General features: G+C 54.1%; 1 protein-coding gene and 1 long non-coding RNA gene across 5 annotated transcripts in view; one reads left to right on the top strand and one right to left on the bottom strand.

Annotated features, from left to right (window-relative positions):
* The window catches only part of SLC6A6 (solute carrier family 6 member 6), an 85,031-nt gene that overhangs the window by 24,247 nt on the left and 41,751 nt on the right, over nucleotides 1-19,033 (bottom strand). For all 4 annotated transcript variants that reach the window (XM_038565537.1, XM_038565540.1, XM_038565539.1 and 1 more), the window contains 4 exons: nucleotides 18,610-18,852; nucleotides 16,511-16,645; nucleotides 14,996-15,230; nucleotides 5,096-5,228 (listed from right to left, as the gene is read on the bottom strand). In XM_038565537.1, the coding sequence (XP_038421465.1) occupies nucleotides 5,096-5,228; nucleotides 14,996-15,230; nucleotides 16,511-16,645; nucleotides 18,610-18,838 (732 nt within the window). In that variant the 5' untranslated portion in view covers nucleotides 18,839-18,852. The remainder of the gene's footprint in view (nucleotides 1-5,095; nucleotides 5,229-14,995; nucleotides 15,231-16,510; nucleotides 16,646-18,609; nucleotides 18,853-19,033) is intronic.
* Nucleotides 7,390-14,662, top strand: LOC111091230. The gene is made up of 5 exons (XR_005374555.1): nucleotides 7,390-8,098; nucleotides 9,525-9,841; nucleotides 11,134-11,193; nucleotides 11,841-11,940; nucleotides 14,054-14,662. It is a non-coding gene; the product is annotated as an uncharacterized LOC111091230 (long non-coding RNA).

The raw sequence follows: 19,033 nt of genomic DNA, 5'->3' as shown, positions 1-19,033 counted from the left end.
CCGCGTCCAGCAGTTTCTTCAACAGTTTCTAGCAGTTTCTTCCAACGACCACAGGATGGCTGGACTGGAATTCAAGCTCTATGACTGGCTTGCTGGGAGACCTTGAGCAAGTTATGGGCCCTCTCTGGGCTTCATTTCCCCACCTGGGAAGCGAGAGGCTCAGGCCAGATGAGCTTGGAAGCTCCACCCAGCTCCATCGCTCCAGTGGGAGGGATGGGGTGGCAGGGAGGGCCAGCTAGGGGTCACCCAGGCTGGAGTTTGGAACCTACCCTCTGCTACCTCCCAGCTGGAGGGCTTGGCCTCAGCTTCCATCCATAGGAGGAGGAAAATAAGGGTGCTTACCTCACTCGCCACCCTCAAGAAACAGCAATGAGTACTCTCCTGGCGATCCCATTACGCCAAAGGGCTGGCCCTCCTCCTGCCTGCTGCTGCCTCCCCACCCCCCACTGCCTTTTCTCCATCTGGGCCTCAGTTTCTCTAGCCACCCCCATTTTCTTCTCCTGAGGCAGAGAACTCTCCCAATCTCCCAAGGACAAGAGGCCTATGTGGAGGGTGGGGGCAGGTCAGGAAGCCCCAGAAGGGGTGAAGGAAAGAAAAAGCAGCATGCGTCCACAGCCGCTCCTCCCTTCCTGCAGACAGGCTCCCCCCCAACTAGATCTCACCTCTGGGCCCTGCCTGGACCACACCCGGAGGCGGGTGAACAATGTCCCTGACAGCAGGCTGTCCCCAGAGGGCGGCCACTTCAAAGCCAGTTGGGCCCCACTGGGCTGGGCAACCCAGCTCTGGCCAGAGGGCTTTGTGTCAGGGACACAGGAAACCACCCCGGGATGGGGGTGGCTTCCCTTGTTTTTAAACAGTATTAAATCTGTTTAACAAGCACTTAGGTAGCACTTACTGTGTGCCAGGCACTATGCTAAGAGCTTTCTGTGTATTCATGCATTTTTAATCCTGAAGAGGTAGAGACACGTATCACCTGCACTTTCTAGATGAAAAAACAGGCCCAGAGAGGTGACGTCAGATGCCCGGGGTCACAGCGCTGATAGGTGGCAGAGTGGGATTTGATGCGGTCGGCCAGCTGGCTTCGGAGTCTCATCTTTTGTGTGTGTGTGCACGTGTTATTGCTGATCCTCCCCCGATCCAGAATAGGACAGCCCCACCTGGTCACGCCACCTCATCTGCCTCTTTGGAAAGCCACCCTTGTTTTGCAGAATGTGCTGCTCTGAGGGCAGGCCCCTGAGAGCCATTCTCTCAACTTTTCCGTGACTCCCCCGGGATCGTCACGGGAGAGGCTGGTGCCAGCCGCCGCCAGTGGGCCTCTGGTGGTGGCCCAGCAGGCCTTGCCACGGGACATGGTATTTTTCCACTCTTGCTGGCAAGCCTCTGTGGTTCCTCTGAGCCCTTGACCCAAAAGCCCTGTGGCCCAACTGCCCTGGAAACTTGCAAGGACAACTCTTCCTCATTCCCCTAGGGACAGCGGGCAGAGAGTGGCCCACAAGGCAGAAGGGAGATGGGCTCATCTCCTGCCACCGCCACCCCTGCCGCTGCCACCCTGGACTTCCTTTTGGGGTAAAGGCCTGGGCAGCAGGGGTCACTGGGCCCAGAGATGGAAGCTCCTCGAGGTGGGGCCATGGATCTGTGCCCAGCATCTAGGCAGGCCCTGAGGGTCTTCACACCACCCCTGTGTGTGTGTGGCGGGGGGGGGTTGCATAACCAGCTCATTTCACATAGGGGAGACCAAGGCGCAGAGAGGGAAGGGGCCGTTCCCAAAGTCATGCAGCCTATGAGCAAAAGTGAGACCCCAAACCGGGTCTGACTCTGTCCCCTCCACCCCTGCTTGGCTTTCCAGTGCAGGACAGAAGAGCCCGCGATGGAAGGGTACAGCCAGCCTCAGGATGCGTCCCGGCTCCTGTCCATGACCCTGCTGCCCTCTGGGTCCACAGCACCCTGTGTGAGGGTCTGGACTTCTGTCACCTTCCTAGACCTCATGCACTGTGAGCAAGGACACGCCAGCCTCATGGCCTACTGTCAGGCTGGCCTAGGGGGAGGGCGGGCAGCAGGTGAGGGTGAGGAGGTGGAAGGATGCAGGGCCCCGAGGCTGGGAGCGGGACTGCCCAGGTTCAAATCCCAGCTTGGCCACCAACATGTCAGAACACAAGGATGACTGAACGAGCTGTAGCCCACAACACAGAATGGTGCCCACTGTGCCTGTGCTACACGGCATTTGCCACCATGGTCACTATCTGTCGAATGAATGAAGTCCCTGCATATCCAGGGCCAAGGGTCAGACCCTTGGAATGCTGACAATTACAAAAAAGGGAACTGAGGTCCAGGGAGGCAAAGTGATTTGAACTTGGGTCCTGAGCCGCCCATGCCCTCCATCCATCCACCCCCTGCTGGACTAGTGTCAGCCACTGAAGCAGGGCCAGGGCCAGGATGAGGTCCATCCTGCTGCCCGCGGGCCCAGCCCCCATGGCAGCTGTGAACCTGGTCTGTGGCCAGGGCTGGAAGCCACGGCTGGCGGCGGGCGGGCAGGCAGGCAGGCCATGGAGCTCAAGGAAGTCCACAGAGCCTCACTGTGTTTGTCTTGGCTTCTTTGGGCTGGCCCAGGCTCTGCTATTGTTCTGGGAGCCATGCCTGCACCTCTGGAGCGTGAGGAGGAGATTGTCTCCAGGGGCGGGGTAGGGTAGGGGGACCTCCATCAAGTCACGTCTTCAACTGGCCACAGTTGAAGCCTGGTACTCTCTACTTTTCGCTTTGATTCTATCCTGCTGCCCCTTCCATTGTATCTCAAATGTTGCCGACTGTTTCTGGGAAACATCAGCTTCCTCGGTCAGACTGGGGGCTCCCCCATGGGTCTGTGTCAAACATACCTCAGGACCTTTGCATTGGCTGTTCTCCCTGGAAATTTTCCTCCTTTAGATATCCACATGGCTTACCCATCACTTCCTTCAGCTCTGTGCCCCAAAGTCACCCTTCTTGGTGAGCCCACCTGGCCACCCCAATTTAAAGGTGTGCCCCCCAAAAAATGTGTGTCCCAACACCTGTTCCCCTCCACCACAGTATTCTTCAGTCACCAGACTCAAGTCACCATCTAAATCCAATATATTTTACACATCCACCTTGTCACAGACAACAAATATGTGAGCCCCCGGGCCACAGAGATTTCTGTCTGTTTTGTTGCCTCCTGCACATCCCCCCAGCCCTATTCCTACAACAGTACCTGGCGGATAGCAGAGGCTCGAAATGTATAAGAGCGTCAGGAAATGATCCTGCCTCCAGCACTGCTGGGGACGAGTGCTCCCTAGAAACTTCCTGATAAACTCACTGCCATATGGGGAAATGGAAGCATGGTGTAGACAGGACGGCTGTTTACTGCACCGTCTGTGCCAAGCATCGTGCGGGGTGCATAACACACTCGTTTGAACCCTCACCTCCGGCCGTTCTGTAGAAGAGGACACCGGGGCTTGAAGGTGAGGGACAGCCCTTGAACAAATCACTTAACCTTTCCCAGCGCGGCTCTCTCATCCTTGGCAGAAAGGCAGTAAGGAAACCGTCTGTCTGCACACGACACAGAGGAGGGCGCTGGGGCAACATCGGTGAATGAGCACCAAGGCTCGAGGGCCGCTCCCTGCCTGTCCTGGTGGGACGATATGGCCAGGCGGTGCCCAGCTCTCTGAAGCTTCCTTCCCAGACTGGGTTTTAGGATCGCTGGGTGGCTCTGACTGCAGAAATGGGCAGAGGGCAGAGGCGGTGCAGGCTCCCCCAGAGTCATCCCCATTCTGTCTCTGCCATTCCGGGGACCCAGATCTTGCCCTGAAGTAAATGCTGGGATCTGTTCAGATCCAGGATCTCACTTAAGGGGCTCTTCATCCCCGTAGAAGGCGGTCCTTACTGTAAATTCCAAGGCAACGGAGGCCTTTCTCTGAGCGACTTCACTCACTGCCTATCGCCGCACCTCAGATGCCACCTCAACGTGCTCTTTTGACCTTTGGAGGCTGTTAGACCTTAGAGATTTCCCCCCTATCACGATGAAAGGGAAATGACAGATGGGAGGAGGAGGTACGTAAAGGTGGATCCAACACCTCCCCGAGATACAGTCTAGAGCCTTGGATGCAGGCTCACACCTCTGATCACCACGGCCCCCTCCCCACGGACTTGTCATCATGATGACAGTGACACCAGTCAGTGTCTTGGTTGCCGGGTAACTGTCCAGCTCTAACTTAATAGGTAATGCTTTAGTTACCGGCTCTCATTTTCATTATTAGAAATATACCAGTTATTCCTAAAACCTCAATTATAAGCTGACATTTTACCAATCAGCCACCATCTTTAATAGCTAACATCCTAGTTACCGTGTAACATATTAAATCAGCCACAAATATTTCAGTGATGCCTAACATTTTGGTTAACAACTAACATCCTGGTTATGAGCAAATGACTTAATATTCAGCGAAAGCTTTCCTTAATAACTAACGTCTTAGTTTCCAGCGGAAGCGTTAGCTGTCAGATAATTCAGCTCATCTGACTTAGCAAAGCTCCCAAGTCTGTGTTTCTCAAACCTCAATGTGGGGATACCGTTCAAATGTGGGTTCTGGCTGTGCAGGTGTGGGGCAAGCCCATGGATCCCTATTTCTAACAAGTTTACAGGGGATGCTGATGCTGCCAATCGGGGCACCCTTTGCAAAGCAAGGGTCTGTGTAGTTGGTGAATAGCTGGTAACTAACAATAAGTTGCCAGCTCACCTTGCTACCAGCTCACTTAGCAAAGCCAGTGTTTGTTATCGACTAACATCTGCGCCACCACCAAACACCTTCAAATGGGAACCAGTGGTGTATGGGAGCCTGTGCAGGCTCCAGAGAGCCCACCATTTGATTTTCAGGAATTTTGTTGGCTAGTTGTTAAACCATCGGTAACTTGAAATCAGACATGGTAGGAGTTATTTGCCCCATGAAGTGGGCAAATGCCACAAAGCACGGCCTTATTTTCTTTCAGCATATACCGGTCTTCGGTCTGAGCCGGTTTCAAGCAGGAGGGCCTGGGGGACTAAGAGGAGATTTTTCCCATGAGGCAGGGGAGGGTCAGAAGCACAACTCACCTTCCCCGTGGACTTGACACCCTTCCAGATGCAGAAGAAGCAGACCAGCCAGACAAGGAGAAGGCAGAGAGCAAGGTCCCACTTCAAGGAGCCAGGGTCGTCAATTCCAGAAGACAAGCTCAGCACGTTGCGCCTTCAAGCAAACAGAGCCACATGGTCAGTTGGGGCAAACCCGGGGCAGAGAGCTGAGGCCAGGGCTCCAACGGGCTGGGGTTGAAACCCTGGCTCAAGTGCTGTGTTTCCACAAGCCCCCTCGCTTCTCCAAGGCCTGGAATCCCCATGGATCACCAAAGCAGTGCCCGCCTAGGTCACAGGGTTGTGGAGAAGTCAACAAGGGGATAGATTCAGACTCCTGCGTCAGGTGAATCTGGGTTTAACCCAGCCTGGCCTCGCGCAAGTTTAGTATACCCCCAAGCCTCAGTTTCCTCATCTGTAAAATGGGCACTAATTCCCATGTGATTGATTCTCAGTGGACCCTTCTTCAGCACCCACTGTGGGCCAAACACCAGATTCAAACTTGGCTCCACTATGTCTCTTCATAGTGGACCTGAGTCTCTTCATTTGTGAAATGGGAATAACTCCCCAACACTCTCTGTCCCATCCTTCTATGATTCTATTCACCTCCATTTCTTATCTGGATTTCCACTAAAATGTAAGCCTCAAGAGGGCAAAGTGTTTGTTCTTCTGTATGTGGCTGCACAGTTTCTACCCACCTATTTATGGGATCGCTGTCAAGAGAAAACCCGCACAAAGTACCAACCACAGGATCTGGGGTGCAGCCAATAGGGAGTAAACCTTAGCGGTTGTTTCCATTCTGGCCTTGAGATGCCCAGAGCAGCACCGAGCAAACTCTCTGCAGGGTTGTGAAGGTCTCACAGGAGGAGGCAGGTAGACAGTTTGAAGGCTAATCTAATCGGCACAGGGCACCCACCACCCCTGCCTAGAGGCTGGGTCTTTGGAGTCCAAGAACCTCGCTGACGTGCAGAAACGCATATGAGCACCTACTCAGACACATCCCTGAGGGGCATGTGAAGTCATCTGAAGTCAGGGTGGGGCAGCACAGGGTGCTGGCAGCCAGAAGCCACAAAACTCCATGCCAAGAAACAGTCCCCATTGTCCCAGAGCTCTGATAATGCAGCAGTGACCAAGGGCGGCACACCAGGCACAGCACTCGAGCAGGGTCCCCTGTCCCCAGAATCCCCCGGCTGCTGACCATGGGAGCAAGGGCGCTTGTGCTGCCCTGGGAAAAGCTGGGAATCCTTCTAACCAAAGTCAGCTCCTGGTTTCAAGGCCATACACAAGCCCAAGAGGCAGCAGAGAGGGAGTCTGACTTTGTGCCCTGGTTTCCTCTTCTATAAAACACAAACAACAGCTCCTGTCCTCAGGCTGCCGCCCAGGAATGCCTTCCAGATGATTCCCTAGCTCCCAGCCAGTTGGTGGGAGGCTTCCCATGGTCAGGGCTCTGGGTCTTGGAATGAAGCACCAGGATGCTGCATTGCTTTTCCTTTTTTTTTTTTTTTCCAGAGAAGCTTCAACATGAGGACCTTGAATAAAACCAAGATGCCTATCTCAACTGGCATCCAAGTGAGGCCTTTCTTTGGGCCAGGGCTGTGCTCCCAGCACCAGAACAGCACATGGCACATAGTGGGGCCTCAAGAAATATCCGTGGAGTGAATGAACCAAGGACTCACTCAGTTGAGGTGACCGGCAAGTCCACACGGCACTCTGAACCAATTCATGAAATAGTTCCAGTGACCTTAGAAAGGGCAGCATTCCTGTCCTCTCGTGGGAGAGCCCTGGCATCAGTGGGCTCCCCTCTGGCACCTCTGACCACCAGGTGCTCAGAACACCCCCAAGGCCTCTCTGGTTTATCGCATCTGATCCACGGAGTAGAGGTCATTGGCCCCATCTATGGATGGGGAAAACCGAGGCCTGGAAGAGTCAACCGTCCCCAGACACGTGGCCAGCGGGCGGCAGAGTTCCCACCTGCACCTCAGCCTGTCAGACTCTAAAAGCCAGTGCTCTGTGGACCCCACCACCACCACTCCCCCGCTGTCTGCTCCTCTGATAAACAGAGAGAATAGAGAATAGAGCCCAAATTTTAAAAAGACTGCCCAGTCCCCGCTATGGGTCAGGGTCCCCTGGAGCCTCAAGCAGGGGGCATCCCCAGGAGGCAGGCCGTCCGCCAGCCGCATCCCGGCTGGGGCCCTGCCAAGCACGTGGGTCTGGCGGCTGCAGCTGCTTTAGAACAAAAAGCCCTTCCCCGTGCAGCCTGCAGAGCTCGGCACCTTCGGTGAAGGCCCAGGGCACCCGGGCAGCGGCCCAAGGCTTCCCGGTGAATGGGCAGCGTCGGGGGAGAGAGCGCCCTTCCACCCACACCTCGGCGGCCTGCGCCCCGTCCTCGTGCTCCCAGAGAGCCTCTCCGGCCGCTCCCCGCACAGCCCCGGCTCCCTGCGGGCCTCGGGGCCATCGGCGGGCACCGCGCGTCACCTGCGGCGGGAAGCCCGTCCAGCCGGCCTGCAGACCGCGGGGCTGCCCATGCCGAGCAGGTGCCCGGCCTCTCCTCGGGGCGAGCGGGCCGAGAAGCCTGAAGCTCCAGGGCTCCGGCCGTGTCACCGACGCCCCTTCGGCCTCCTCCTACTCCTGTGCCGGGCGAACTGGCGGCGCCCGCGACAGACGGCCGGCGAGCCCTGGGCAGCTGACCAGCCACGGAAGGCGCGGCAGGGAAACCGAGTCTCCCATGCTGGCCACGGTCTCCGTGACGCGGGGAGGCCTGTTCCCTGTGGCCCAGCAACGTCCACTCCCGGGCCTCTCCCGGGCCTCCTGTCGCGTGGGCAGCTGACCAGGGTGGGGGGTACCCCCGGCTGCCGACCGCGCGCTGTCGGTAGGAGCGAAAGACTGGAAACCGCCCAGACGGCCGCCAGCGGGGCCCAGCAGGCCCGAGAGGACACGCAGTGGAAGGCTCCGCGGCCCCCGAGGCGCGGGAAAGCTCCCCGCGTGCAGGTGAGGGACGATATCCTGGAGATAAAATAGTGAACAAAGCGAGGTGAACAGCGGCTTGTGGCGTGCTCCTCATTGTGTTCAAAAGGGAAGGGGGTGGATGTCCATTTGTGCTGGAGTGCGCACAGACTATTTTTGGCAGGACATGCAAGACGCCGGTTGCGGCGGCTGCCCGTGGGGAGGGGGACCTGGTGGTGGGGACGCGGGGGAGGGGAGCTCCCTTGGCATTAGGTATCATTTTCCCTACTTGAGTGTTTTTCTCTTTGAATGTTTGATGTTTTTAGATGAATGACTCAACGTTTTTAATAGCACCTTTATAAAAATTATTTAAAATTCTTCAAAATGTTTATAATGGGCCGTGCAGACGTTCTAGGAATGGAATGAATGTGTCTCATCCATCAGGGGTTGTCAAAACAGAGCCTGACGACGTGGGCCCAGGGCCAAAGTGACCGGCGTCCTTTCCAAAGATATCTTTGGGTAGCTGTGGAGGCCGGAGAGCGTGTGCGGCCATCTGAAGCTTTTTTTTTTTTTTCTGAAGGGACCCAGTGCAAAGGACCCTCCACAAGTCCCTCCCATGTGGGGCTCCCATGGCCTCAGCCACAGAGCAGCAGGCAGGGATCCGTTGGGTGTTCCCGCTGTGGTGCATGGGAGGGCTCAGCAAACTACAGAGTGCTGTGCCCCAGAGGGACAACCATGGTGCACTGCCCCTCAGCAGTCTCCCAACCACCCCAGGAGACTGGATGTGACTCCAAGTCCAGCCACATGTCCCCAGCACTGCCACTACTCGTGTCTGGACCCCCCCATGGCTTCCCAGAGCTTTTTTAGTGGCTTCCCCACTTGTCTTCCTGCCTCCACGGTCACCCTCCCCTAAGTCTGTTCTCATCAAGAGAGAATCTGCCCAGACCCGAGGCGGGTCACACCCCTCCTCTGTTGCACATCCTCCCATGGCTCCCACCTACCTACCTCACAAGGCCCTCCTAACCTGCCCCATCCCTGTGGCCTCCCTGAATAAGGTGACCAAATACTCTCATCATTCAGACCGATTAATAAGGACACTGAGACATAGGTATATAAATGGGGCATGTCCAGGACAAGTTTATGTACCCTGAACCTCATCCCCATACGGCCCCTTTAGACAGTGGTCTTCTGAGATTTTCTCTGAATAGACAGCACATTCCTGCCTCAGGACCTTGAAACTGGTTGTTTCCTCAGTCACCTGTTATATGACAAGCCAACCCCCAACCTGCAGCATTTCAGGTCTCCGCTCAAATGCTACTTCACTGGGGCAGCCTCTTCTGACTATCGTATGAAAAAAGCATCCCCGGTCACTCTCCCTCCCTGGCCCTGCTTTTATTTTTCATCATTTATCATCGCTTTTATGTGACAATTATATTTGTGTTACCTGTTTAACATCTGTCTGTCTTACTAGAACGGCATCCCCATGGAGGCAGGGCCTATGTCTGATCGCTGCTAGATCCAGAACAGTGCCCAGCACATAGTAGGTGTTCAACAGACAGTAACTGAGTAAATTGATGAGACCCATTTGGTGGATGGGGAAACTGAGACTCAGAATTCACCTGAAACCACCCAGATGAAAATCAACCCTGGGCCTGGATCCCTTTTCCTGGTGCTGCCCTGGGGACCAGCCATCTGTGTGCTCGGTCCTACGCTGCCCTTCACGAGGACCCTCAGAATCCCAGGCTCCCCTGCATCGCTCATCATCGCTCAGAGGGAGGAGACCCAGAGGTGAGCTGCATTCTTGTCCAAGAATAGTAATGATTCATTCCAGGGTGGGATCCAAAAAAGAATCGCCTGGACGTCTGTTGTGAGTCGGCCGCCCTGCTGCCGTCCAGCCGGCACTCAGAGATGTAAATACGTCCTCCGAGTGGGCCAAATCGTTTCCTTTTGACTGCCGGCCAGCCATTTATTGGCCATGGCTCTTCCCTGGAGACTGGCGGAGGCAACAATTATAAAAGAGCCCGTCCGCCCTGAGCATGGGGCCACACAAGGCTTTCTCCACCGCCTCCTCCTTCCGACAGCTGCAGGGGAAGATTGGCTGAGCACCGCTTGTTTGCAAATATGACTCATTTCTTTGATTCTAATAAAGTCTAATGATACGTGCTGAGCTCCCGGGGGGCTTGGGAGGAACCAGGGAGGAAGGCATGGCTCCGGCCTGATGGAGGGCATTTGGCCAGATCTGGCCCCGCCTGTCTTCCAGGGCTGAGGTGAAGCAGGACCCTGGGGACGGAGCGAGGACCCCAGAGCAGGGACGAGCAGGATGAGGTTAAGCGGGGGCAGAAGCTCTGTTTTCCATCACAGAGCCACTCAGAGTCAAATTATCAAGCCGGCGTGAAATCACTGTCTCAGAGGCCCCGGTGGCTTCCAAGGGGGTCTGGATGAGGACATCTCACCAGTTCCTGCTGACAGTGGTGCTTTAGCATTGCAGATGGGGTGGGCATGGGGGGCCAGGGAGGCTCCATGCCGAGGGAAGACCTCGCGCGACCTGAGACTGGGGTGTCTCTCTCTCTCTCTCTCTCTCTCTCTCACACACACACACACAGCATGATGTTACCAGTGACCGTGGACACAGACGTCGGAGGAGGTGGCGTCTGGTGTCGGGAGGTGAGGGCTGGGAGCTCTGTTGTATCTAGCTGCTTGTGTAACCTCGGGCAAGTCACTTAACCTCTCTGGTCCTCAGTGTCATACCCAACGAGCCATGATTGGAGGCCCTGTCCTTAGCACATCACTTGTCTTCGCCCTTTAAATCGAGCCAGACTATGAGGTGTTGGGACCATGCTATCCTCAAGGTTTAGAGAGGTGAGGTGACCATCCGAAGGTCACGCAGCTGGGAAACGCAGAGTCCAGAGGCAGTCAGTCTCCCTGCTCTAAGGGACCTGGAACATCACCCATGCTCCCAACTCTCTCCTCTAGTAAAACGAGAGAGGGAGAGGGTGAGCAGGGGTGATCAGTAAATTCCTTCCCCGCCTGGGGCCAGAGGCAGTCTTGCTATCATGATGCCTTGTTATCTTGATTCCCAGGGAGCTCCCAAACACCCAACAGGCATTGTTCTACCTCAAGGATCCACAGGTCTGCTGCAGGTAAGAGAAGCAGAGAGAAACTACGGCTGGGGCTGGGCCTGGGCTTTGGTTCGAGGGGCACGGAGACCAGCCTTCTGAGAGTATCCGCACGGCTCTGCAGCCCAACCTGCTACCGGTCAGTGACACCTCAGTAATGTCCCAGCGAGCCTCTCCGAAAGGAAACCCCAGAGCTAGTCAATTATAGGGCTGCTAGCTACTTTCAGGGGAAACCATATAAGCCGTTTCACCCCAAAGGGAACTCAGACCCACTGATGGCTAAACTCTCTGAGGCCCTCCATACAGTTGGTACTTAATGTATGTCCTAGTCTCTCTCCCACTAGTGTGTTCCTTGAGCGGTATCCAAGACATTTAACCATGTCACTCTCCTTCTTGTATACCTTCCATGGTTCCTCCCCCTTTGACCTTTGAGAACAAAGCTCCAACTTACCAGGCTAACATTCAAGGCTTCAAACCTTCCCCCGGCCCCATGTGTCCTACATTCTGGGCCAGACTCATGACTTACTATTCCCAAACACTTGTGTGTTCAGAATGCCATGCCTCTGCACGGGCTTTCCTTCTATCCAGAATGTCTTTTCTCTCTCCGGTTCAGCCTAGTGAGCTCCTATCCATGCCTCAAAACCCAACTCATAAGGCCCTCCCATTTGCAGATGAGGAAACTCAGGCCAGAGAGGGGTCGTTCACTTGCTGCTCCAGGCTACACTGTCAAGTGGATGCAGGCATGGAATCAGTAAGAAGAATCAGCATTCGGTGAGCACTCATCGTGTTGAAACACTCTCACCTAATCCTCTCTGGCTGAGTGAGATCATAGTATAGGAAAAGCCACGAGAGGGTTCTGAGCTGAAAAATGTCATGTGTGGATTCACAGTTGACTGCAGAGCTGCAAAGTAAGGTGGAGGGAGGAAAGTTCAGGGCTGTGGTCCAGGAGAGTGATGATGGGGGTCCCACGGAGGGTGGGAGGTGGGGGAGTGCCAAGTGGGACAGTGGTCATACTCTGGGAGAGCCTAGAGCACCTGCGACCTGGATGGGAGATTTGAGGCAGGCAGGAGTTTGGGTGGATTCCTATGTATTTCCCTACTTGAAGGGATTCCATGAAGATGAAATACAAATAAGAGAGGCAAGTCCCTGGCATGACATTCACGGGAGCCAGCTACTCCACAGTAGCTCTCTTTCCTTTCCCCTCTTGCATATGCAGGAGAATGGAAGGCTCTTGAAGGCCAGGGACTGGGAACTGGGCCCTTCTTCCCCGTAGGCTGGCCCAGAGCTGCACTGCATTGGAGCCCCCCAACTGACTCGCAGGCCTCTGCCTCCGCTCGTGCAGGGGGCAGGCCTGGTCTTCTCAACTAAGTCTGCATTCCAGGCACCTGCTCTGTAGACCCCAGTCCTCCCAGGGTTCCAGAAAGAGGGCACGTTATTTGTGGATGTCCAGGTGGGCTCACCAAGCTCTGCTAGGACCCAAAGGCTGGAGTGGGAGGTGAGCCCCAGGCAGGTGGCCAGTGCCCTGTGGGCTAATAAGCAAGTCCATCTGGATCCTGTGGGCCCAGGCTGCCTGATTTCCAAAGATAAATCTGTGTTCAGGGCTCCCAGGCCAGGGAGGGCAGCTTGGGCACTCAGAATGGGGATTCTGCAAGGCAAGGAGCCCCGAGACCCCTCAGGAGGGCTGAGTGTAGGGGACAGGCAGGAGAAAAGGCATGGGAGAAAATGGGACCCCCTGAGGACCTCATGGTTCACAGGGGCTCCTTCCCAAGAGCCCTCAGGCCTATGAGAGCAGAGACGAGCAAGAAAGACAGCCCCTCTGCGATGGTGGGGGCAGGTGGGCCCTCCTTCTGACGGTCAGATCACTTGAGTTCCAAATGCCCCCAGAGGGCAGCTTTACCCACTTTGAGAGCACCAAATAAATAATAAGGCCACACATTTCTCAAGCGGCTTCTCAGGGCTGGCCATACATAGTCTCATTCAGTTAGGGCAGCTCCACAACCCTGGGAGGGCAGTGCTATGATCCCCTCAAGAACAGGTGAGGATATTTGGGGCCCAGAGGGGCAAAGCCTGCCCAAGCTACAAGGGACAGACTCGAAGGGTCAAGCCCAGGCTACCAATCCATATGCCTGAGGCAGCAAGGTCCCAACAGGAGCCCAAGTGGCTGGTTGAGTGCCAGTGCCCTGGGAAGGGTGGGTGGTCAGGCTGTGCCAGGAACAGCCTAGAACAGACAGGGCTGTGGCTTCAGGCCCCATTCAAGTGAGAAGAATGAAGTGCCCACATTTCTTTGTCTGAAAACTCAGCTCTCCAGAGGGTGTGGCATAGAGGGGGTGATGAATGTGCTTGTAATGCACTCTTTGTCTGCAAGTGGAAAATATGTACACACAAAGAGCCCCTGTCCAAGGAGGCCTCAGGACTCATGAGCATAGACCAAAGGCTCGTATGTCAAGATAGGGACAGGGACCCCCTTGAGTGACCCTTGCCTGCCTAGGATTTCCTGGTCCCGACCCTCAAGCATGGCTGGGACCAGCCAGCAGGCCACCCTCTGTCCTGTGGGTTTGTTCCTGGTTCTAAGACGTGGGAAGACCCTCAGAAACGGCAAAGCTAATACAAAGAGGAGTACTGTCTCATGATGATGAGGGACCTTAAAACAGTCTCCTGCCCCTGGCTCTCTGCCTCCAGTTATCTCCAGGATCATGGGGAACACACAGGTTCCCAAGTTTAGTAGCTCATGAAGAGCAGAGAAAGTAATGCATAAGTGCTTTTGTGATTGGCCTCCAAGCACCGTGTTCAAAGGACTCCCCTGTATGTCAGCTAAGAGTCACCCACACTTCAGGTTTCCACATGCCACCTTCCTGATGTCTGTTCTATGTCTATATTCCTGTAGCCGCTGACTACGTGGTGGTCAACCGTGGAAATGGCCACAGTTCTCCACCTCTCACCTAAAGATAGAGAGCCTTTCTCCTCACCTCTCGAGTCTATGGCTTCCTTTGGCTGATGGGACATTAATGGAAATGATGCAAACAGAGAACTGAAAAGAACTCCCGCAAGGGGGCTCTCCCCTTCGTAGTTTGTGGAATGCTGGGTCGCCCACGAACAAGCCTGGGATGGCCTGCTGGGGAATGGGCCCATGTGGACCAGTTGCCCCTGGCACCCCAGCCAATAGCCAGCTAATCCCCAGAAGAGCTATCCTGATGTCTTACAGCCGACCTACTCATGAGGGAGCCTGGCAAACATCGGAAGAACTGCCCAGCTAAGTTCAGCCCAAACTGCCCATCAGCAGATCCACGAGCCAGAGAAATGGAGGTTGTCGAAAAAGACACCAAGTCTAGGGGTGATTGTTACACAGCAAAAGCTAACTAATGCATATTTTTCACTCTATTGACTCACCTGGTCACTTGAGTAACTACTTCAGCTTCGTATACGCATTTTTCTCTGTACAATAACAGGTTTGATGTGCTAACTATATTTTGTCTAAAATACATTAAGAAAACTATATCATTTTCAGACAACAGAAGTACATATACCTGCGTATGGGTGTAGTAACGATTCATTCCCCTCATCTGACAGTTAAAGAAACTGAGGCTCAGAAAGGGGCAGTGACTTGCTGAAGGTCAAACAGCCAGTAAAATGGCAGAACTGGGATTCGGTTCCAGGCCTGTCTGAGACCAAAGGCATGGATTTATCTCCAAATCTGCACCCTCCTGCCGCCCACCACCCACCCCGAGATTGTGACTCCCACATCCCTGGGGAGATGACGGAGTAGGCTGTCCTCTCTGCCCCCACCCAGGCCCTCCCTCCTTCCTTCCTTCAGTGAGGCCAGCCTTACTCCCAGAACTCGGTGACAGGAGAAGTGAAGTTCTTGGTGCTGAGGGTGATCCACAGGCTTTTGTTCTTGCGCATCGTGTCTTCCATACACTGAGGCGTATTCCAGCTGTGGTTGCAGTGTGCCCAGGGCAGCTCCGATTGGAAGGACTGGAACAGGTAGTAGGTGGCCCAGGCCAGGATGATGACATAGTATATATTCAGGAGGGACACGATCACGATGGAGGCATAGCCGATGCCTGTGGGTGTGGGCAAGCAAGATGAGCATCAGAAGGGAGGCCGGGTCCACCATGGCCACATCGTCAACCCCACTATCCCTAGGCCTGGGGCCAGAAGGAGCCCTTCAACAAGGACCAGCAAATATTTGTAGGATGAATGGACAAGTGAAAATAATGGATGGTGTGATAAGCTGGATGAATGGAAGAATATATAGAGGAGGGATAGCTCAGTGAACGGATGGCTAGATGGATAGATGAGCAGATGGATGGATGGATGGATGGATGGTTGGTTCAAAAGACAGTTGGATGGATGGATGTTGAACTGATGGATGGATATCCAATTTGTTGATAGATGTACAGATGGTGATTGGTTGGAAGGTTAGGTAGATGACTGGATGGAGGAATGAGTAGATGAGTTGCTGGAAAGATGGATGGCTGGTCTAACTATTGACAAATGGAAGAAAGTTTATGGGATAGGATGCACAGATTTATATAGATGAATGAATGAAGAGAACCACACATCCTCCCATCTCTGCCAACTATAGTCATAACAGGGATGATTTTATGGGTGCCAACTAGGTATCAGGCACAGGACTAAATGTTACAATAATAATAAAGCTACCATTAATTTGGAGCTTACTATGTATACAAAGCACTTTTACAGCGGGCAGCCCTGGTGGCGCAGCGGTTTGGCGCCGCCTGCAGCCCAGGGCGTGATCCTGGAGACCCTGGATGGAGTCCCACGTCAGGCTCTCTGCATGGAGCCTGCTTCTCCTTCTGCCTGTGTCTCTGCCTCTTCCCCCGCCCCCGTCTCTGTCTCTATGAATAAATAAATAAAATATTTTTTTAAAAAAGCACTTTTACAAAGCTATGTCATTTTGTTCTCCTAGCGACCCTATGAAGCAAGCACACTATTTCCATTTTATAGATAAGGAGACTGAGGCACAAAGAGATTAAGTGACTATCCCAAGTCACATGAGTTTGAATAAGAGGAGGAAGTGGGACTTGAAACAATACAGACTCCTGAATTTGAGTGTTCGTCTTCTGCACTATATTGCTGGGCAGCTGCTAGCTCATCAATCCTTCAATGACCCAGAGAGGTGAGAACAGCCAGGACGTACTGAGCAGCTACTGTGGGCAGCAGCATCACAGAATAATGTACCAACCGCTACCTTGTGTCAGGCCCAGTGCCAAGTGGACTGGTGTGAGGATCCGATGTACCTGGCAAATAGCAGGTGCTCAATAAAAATTTGCTGAGCTGATGAACACTGGGCCCCGGGTGACCTTTGTCTCATACTCACCGGAGAACAAGGGGCAGATCTTTTCCCAGCAGGTGATGCCTCCTTCAGAGGTGTACTGGCCTATGATTACCTCTAGGAAAAACACAGGCAGGCCGCCGCCAAACAGGAAAATAAAATATGGTATGAGAAATGCACCTGCAGAGAGAGCAGAGTGGGGTGAGGGTCAGGCTGTGGCTGTCACAGGGGGCCGCTCCCAAGCCCTCCTGACCAATGAGATCCAAGAGAATGAGTGAGGGACAGGACAGATAAAGGCCAAACTCCTGGACCTGGGTGAAAATTCTCCAGGCCTTGCCCAGCTGTCCAGCTGACATCCTTTCCAGTGGGCCTTCTCACCTCCTCCAAATCCACCAGGTGCTTTTATCAGCTCTGAACCTTTGCTAAAGCTGTGCCAACTACCTGCCTGCCTTCCCCACATCCATCCATCCATCTCAAATATGACCTCATTGAAGCCCTCACCCCGAACTTCCCAAGGCCTGCTCAGGGCAGGCAGCTAAGAACTAGCAAGGAAGGGTACGGTGATAAGAAGCAAGAGGTGAAAAAAAAGAAGCAAGAGGTGGGCATTGGCTGGGGGTGGGAGCCAGGGGAGAAGTGAGGGCAAAGAGCCGGGGTGAGGGTTCCTACCTGTGTCCACTAATGGCTTCAGTGGGTCCATAAACCCTTTGAAACTGTGGGCAACTTGGGTCTATGGGTATGCTTTGTTCTGGGGAGCGTCTAGGGCACTCATCAGAGTCCCAAAGGCGCCTGAGACCTACAAAAGGTTAAGAAACCAGGCTCTAAGGCAGAATTTCCCAAAAGGTGGTTCTCTGAACTTGGGCGGCAGCAGCATGCCATCTGCTGCCATACAAGCCTCTGACTGCGACTGTCCCGAGTGCTGAGCCCCTGCCTGAGGCTCTTCAAGCCCTCTCCTGAACCAGAGAGAATGTCTCTGTCATGTGCTACCCGACTTTAATACCTCCAACAGGAGAGGATTCTAGCTCAGAGCCTTCAGCAGGTAAAAATAAAAAAACACCCACAAAAGCCAAAAGCAAAACAAAACAAAAAAACCCCACCGAAACCAAAAAACCCAAACCAGCCAACTAATCAGTCAGACAGGGACTTTACATTTTAAAAAATGGTCTTTGAAAGTGGTCAGTCAAAAGATACAAACTTCAAGGTGTAAATTCTGGGGACATGGTGTACAGCACGGTGACTACAGTCAAAGTGTTGTGCTACATACTTGAAAACTGCTGGGAGGGTAAGTCTGAAATCCTCATCACAAGAAAAACAGTTATAACTATGGGAGGTGATGGAAGGTAATAGCATAGTGATCATTTAGCCATGTACACATGTATCAACTCACATTGTACACCTTAAACTGGCACATGTTATATGGCAATTCCATACAACGGGAGCAAAGTTTTAAATTAAGATGGAAGAACTAGGGATCCCTGGGTGGCGCAGCGGTTTAGCGCCTGCCTTTGGCCCAGGGCGCGATCCTGGAGACCCAGGATCAAATCCCACGTCAGGCTCCCGGTGCATGGAGCCTGCTTCTCCCTCTGCCTGTGTCTCTGCCTCTCTCTCTCTCTCACTGTGTGCCTATCATAAATAAATAAAAATTAAAAAAAAAAAAAAAAAAAAGATGGAAGAACTAAAAATAGCTTCACTGTATTTTTCTTTTCTCCTGGATACCTTTCTAATCATGGCCAGTGATAATGGTTTTCCATTTATGAGGGGACACAAAGCCTGTTTTTGAAGTACCTTTGGATTAAGTTAGAAAAAGCCAGAGCAAAGGCACATGGACGGGGCGGGGTTTGTGAAGGGGACGTGTGAATGCCTGAGGCCTGGGACCCAGGGCCTGGCCTCACTGCCTCTCTTCCGAGGGGACAGACCAGAGAGTCAGAGGGAGGCAGGAACCTGCCCGAGGTTGCACAGTAAGACCCTGGCAGGGTATCACTGGACTCTCGGTCACGTTCAGTTCTTGCCTCTGAAGTGAGCTGGGCTGGGGTGGGCAGGCGGAGGTCCGGGGGGCGGGGGGGCTGGGAAAGCGGGGTACAAAGAGGCCCCCACGGGCCGGCCCCTCCCTCTCCTCCATGACCACTCGCTCCCCTGCCCACACTCACCTCCACCATTTTTGTAGCAGAGGTACGGGAACCGCCAGACGTTGCCCAAGCCGACAAAGCCACCAGCCACAGAGAGCACAAAGTCGATCTTGCTGGACCACTTCTCCCTCTGAGGGGGCTTCCCCTCGGCCTCATCTTCAGGCCGGGTGCCTGGGCTCTTCCCTGGGGATGGCTTCAGGATGTCTTTATGAAAGTCTTTCAGACACTGCAACTTCTCCTTGGTGGCCATGTCCTCCTCACTTTCTGCGGGGAATAAACAGAAGCCCACGTGCACTCAGTAAGGGATGGCCTGCTGTGCATCCTTGGCAATCTCTCTTCTCACCCATGGGCTAGCTCCGACCAGCCCAGGCCTGTGGTGAGGGGCCTGCATCCCATCTGTCCACTGCTCTGACAATATCCTGAGTGATTCGGGCCCCTCTAGGGG

Source organism: Canis lupus, chromosome 20 (assembly GCF_011100685.1).
Source record: "Canis lupus familiaris isolate Mischka breed German Shepherd chromosome 20, alternate assembly UU_Cfam_GSD_1.0, whole genome shotgun sequence".
NCBI lineage: Eukaryota > Metazoa > Chordata > Mammalia > Carnivora > Canidae > Canis > Canis lupus.
Note: the sequence above shows the minus strand (reverse complement) of the source record. Positions and strands in the feature narration are given on the sequence as shown.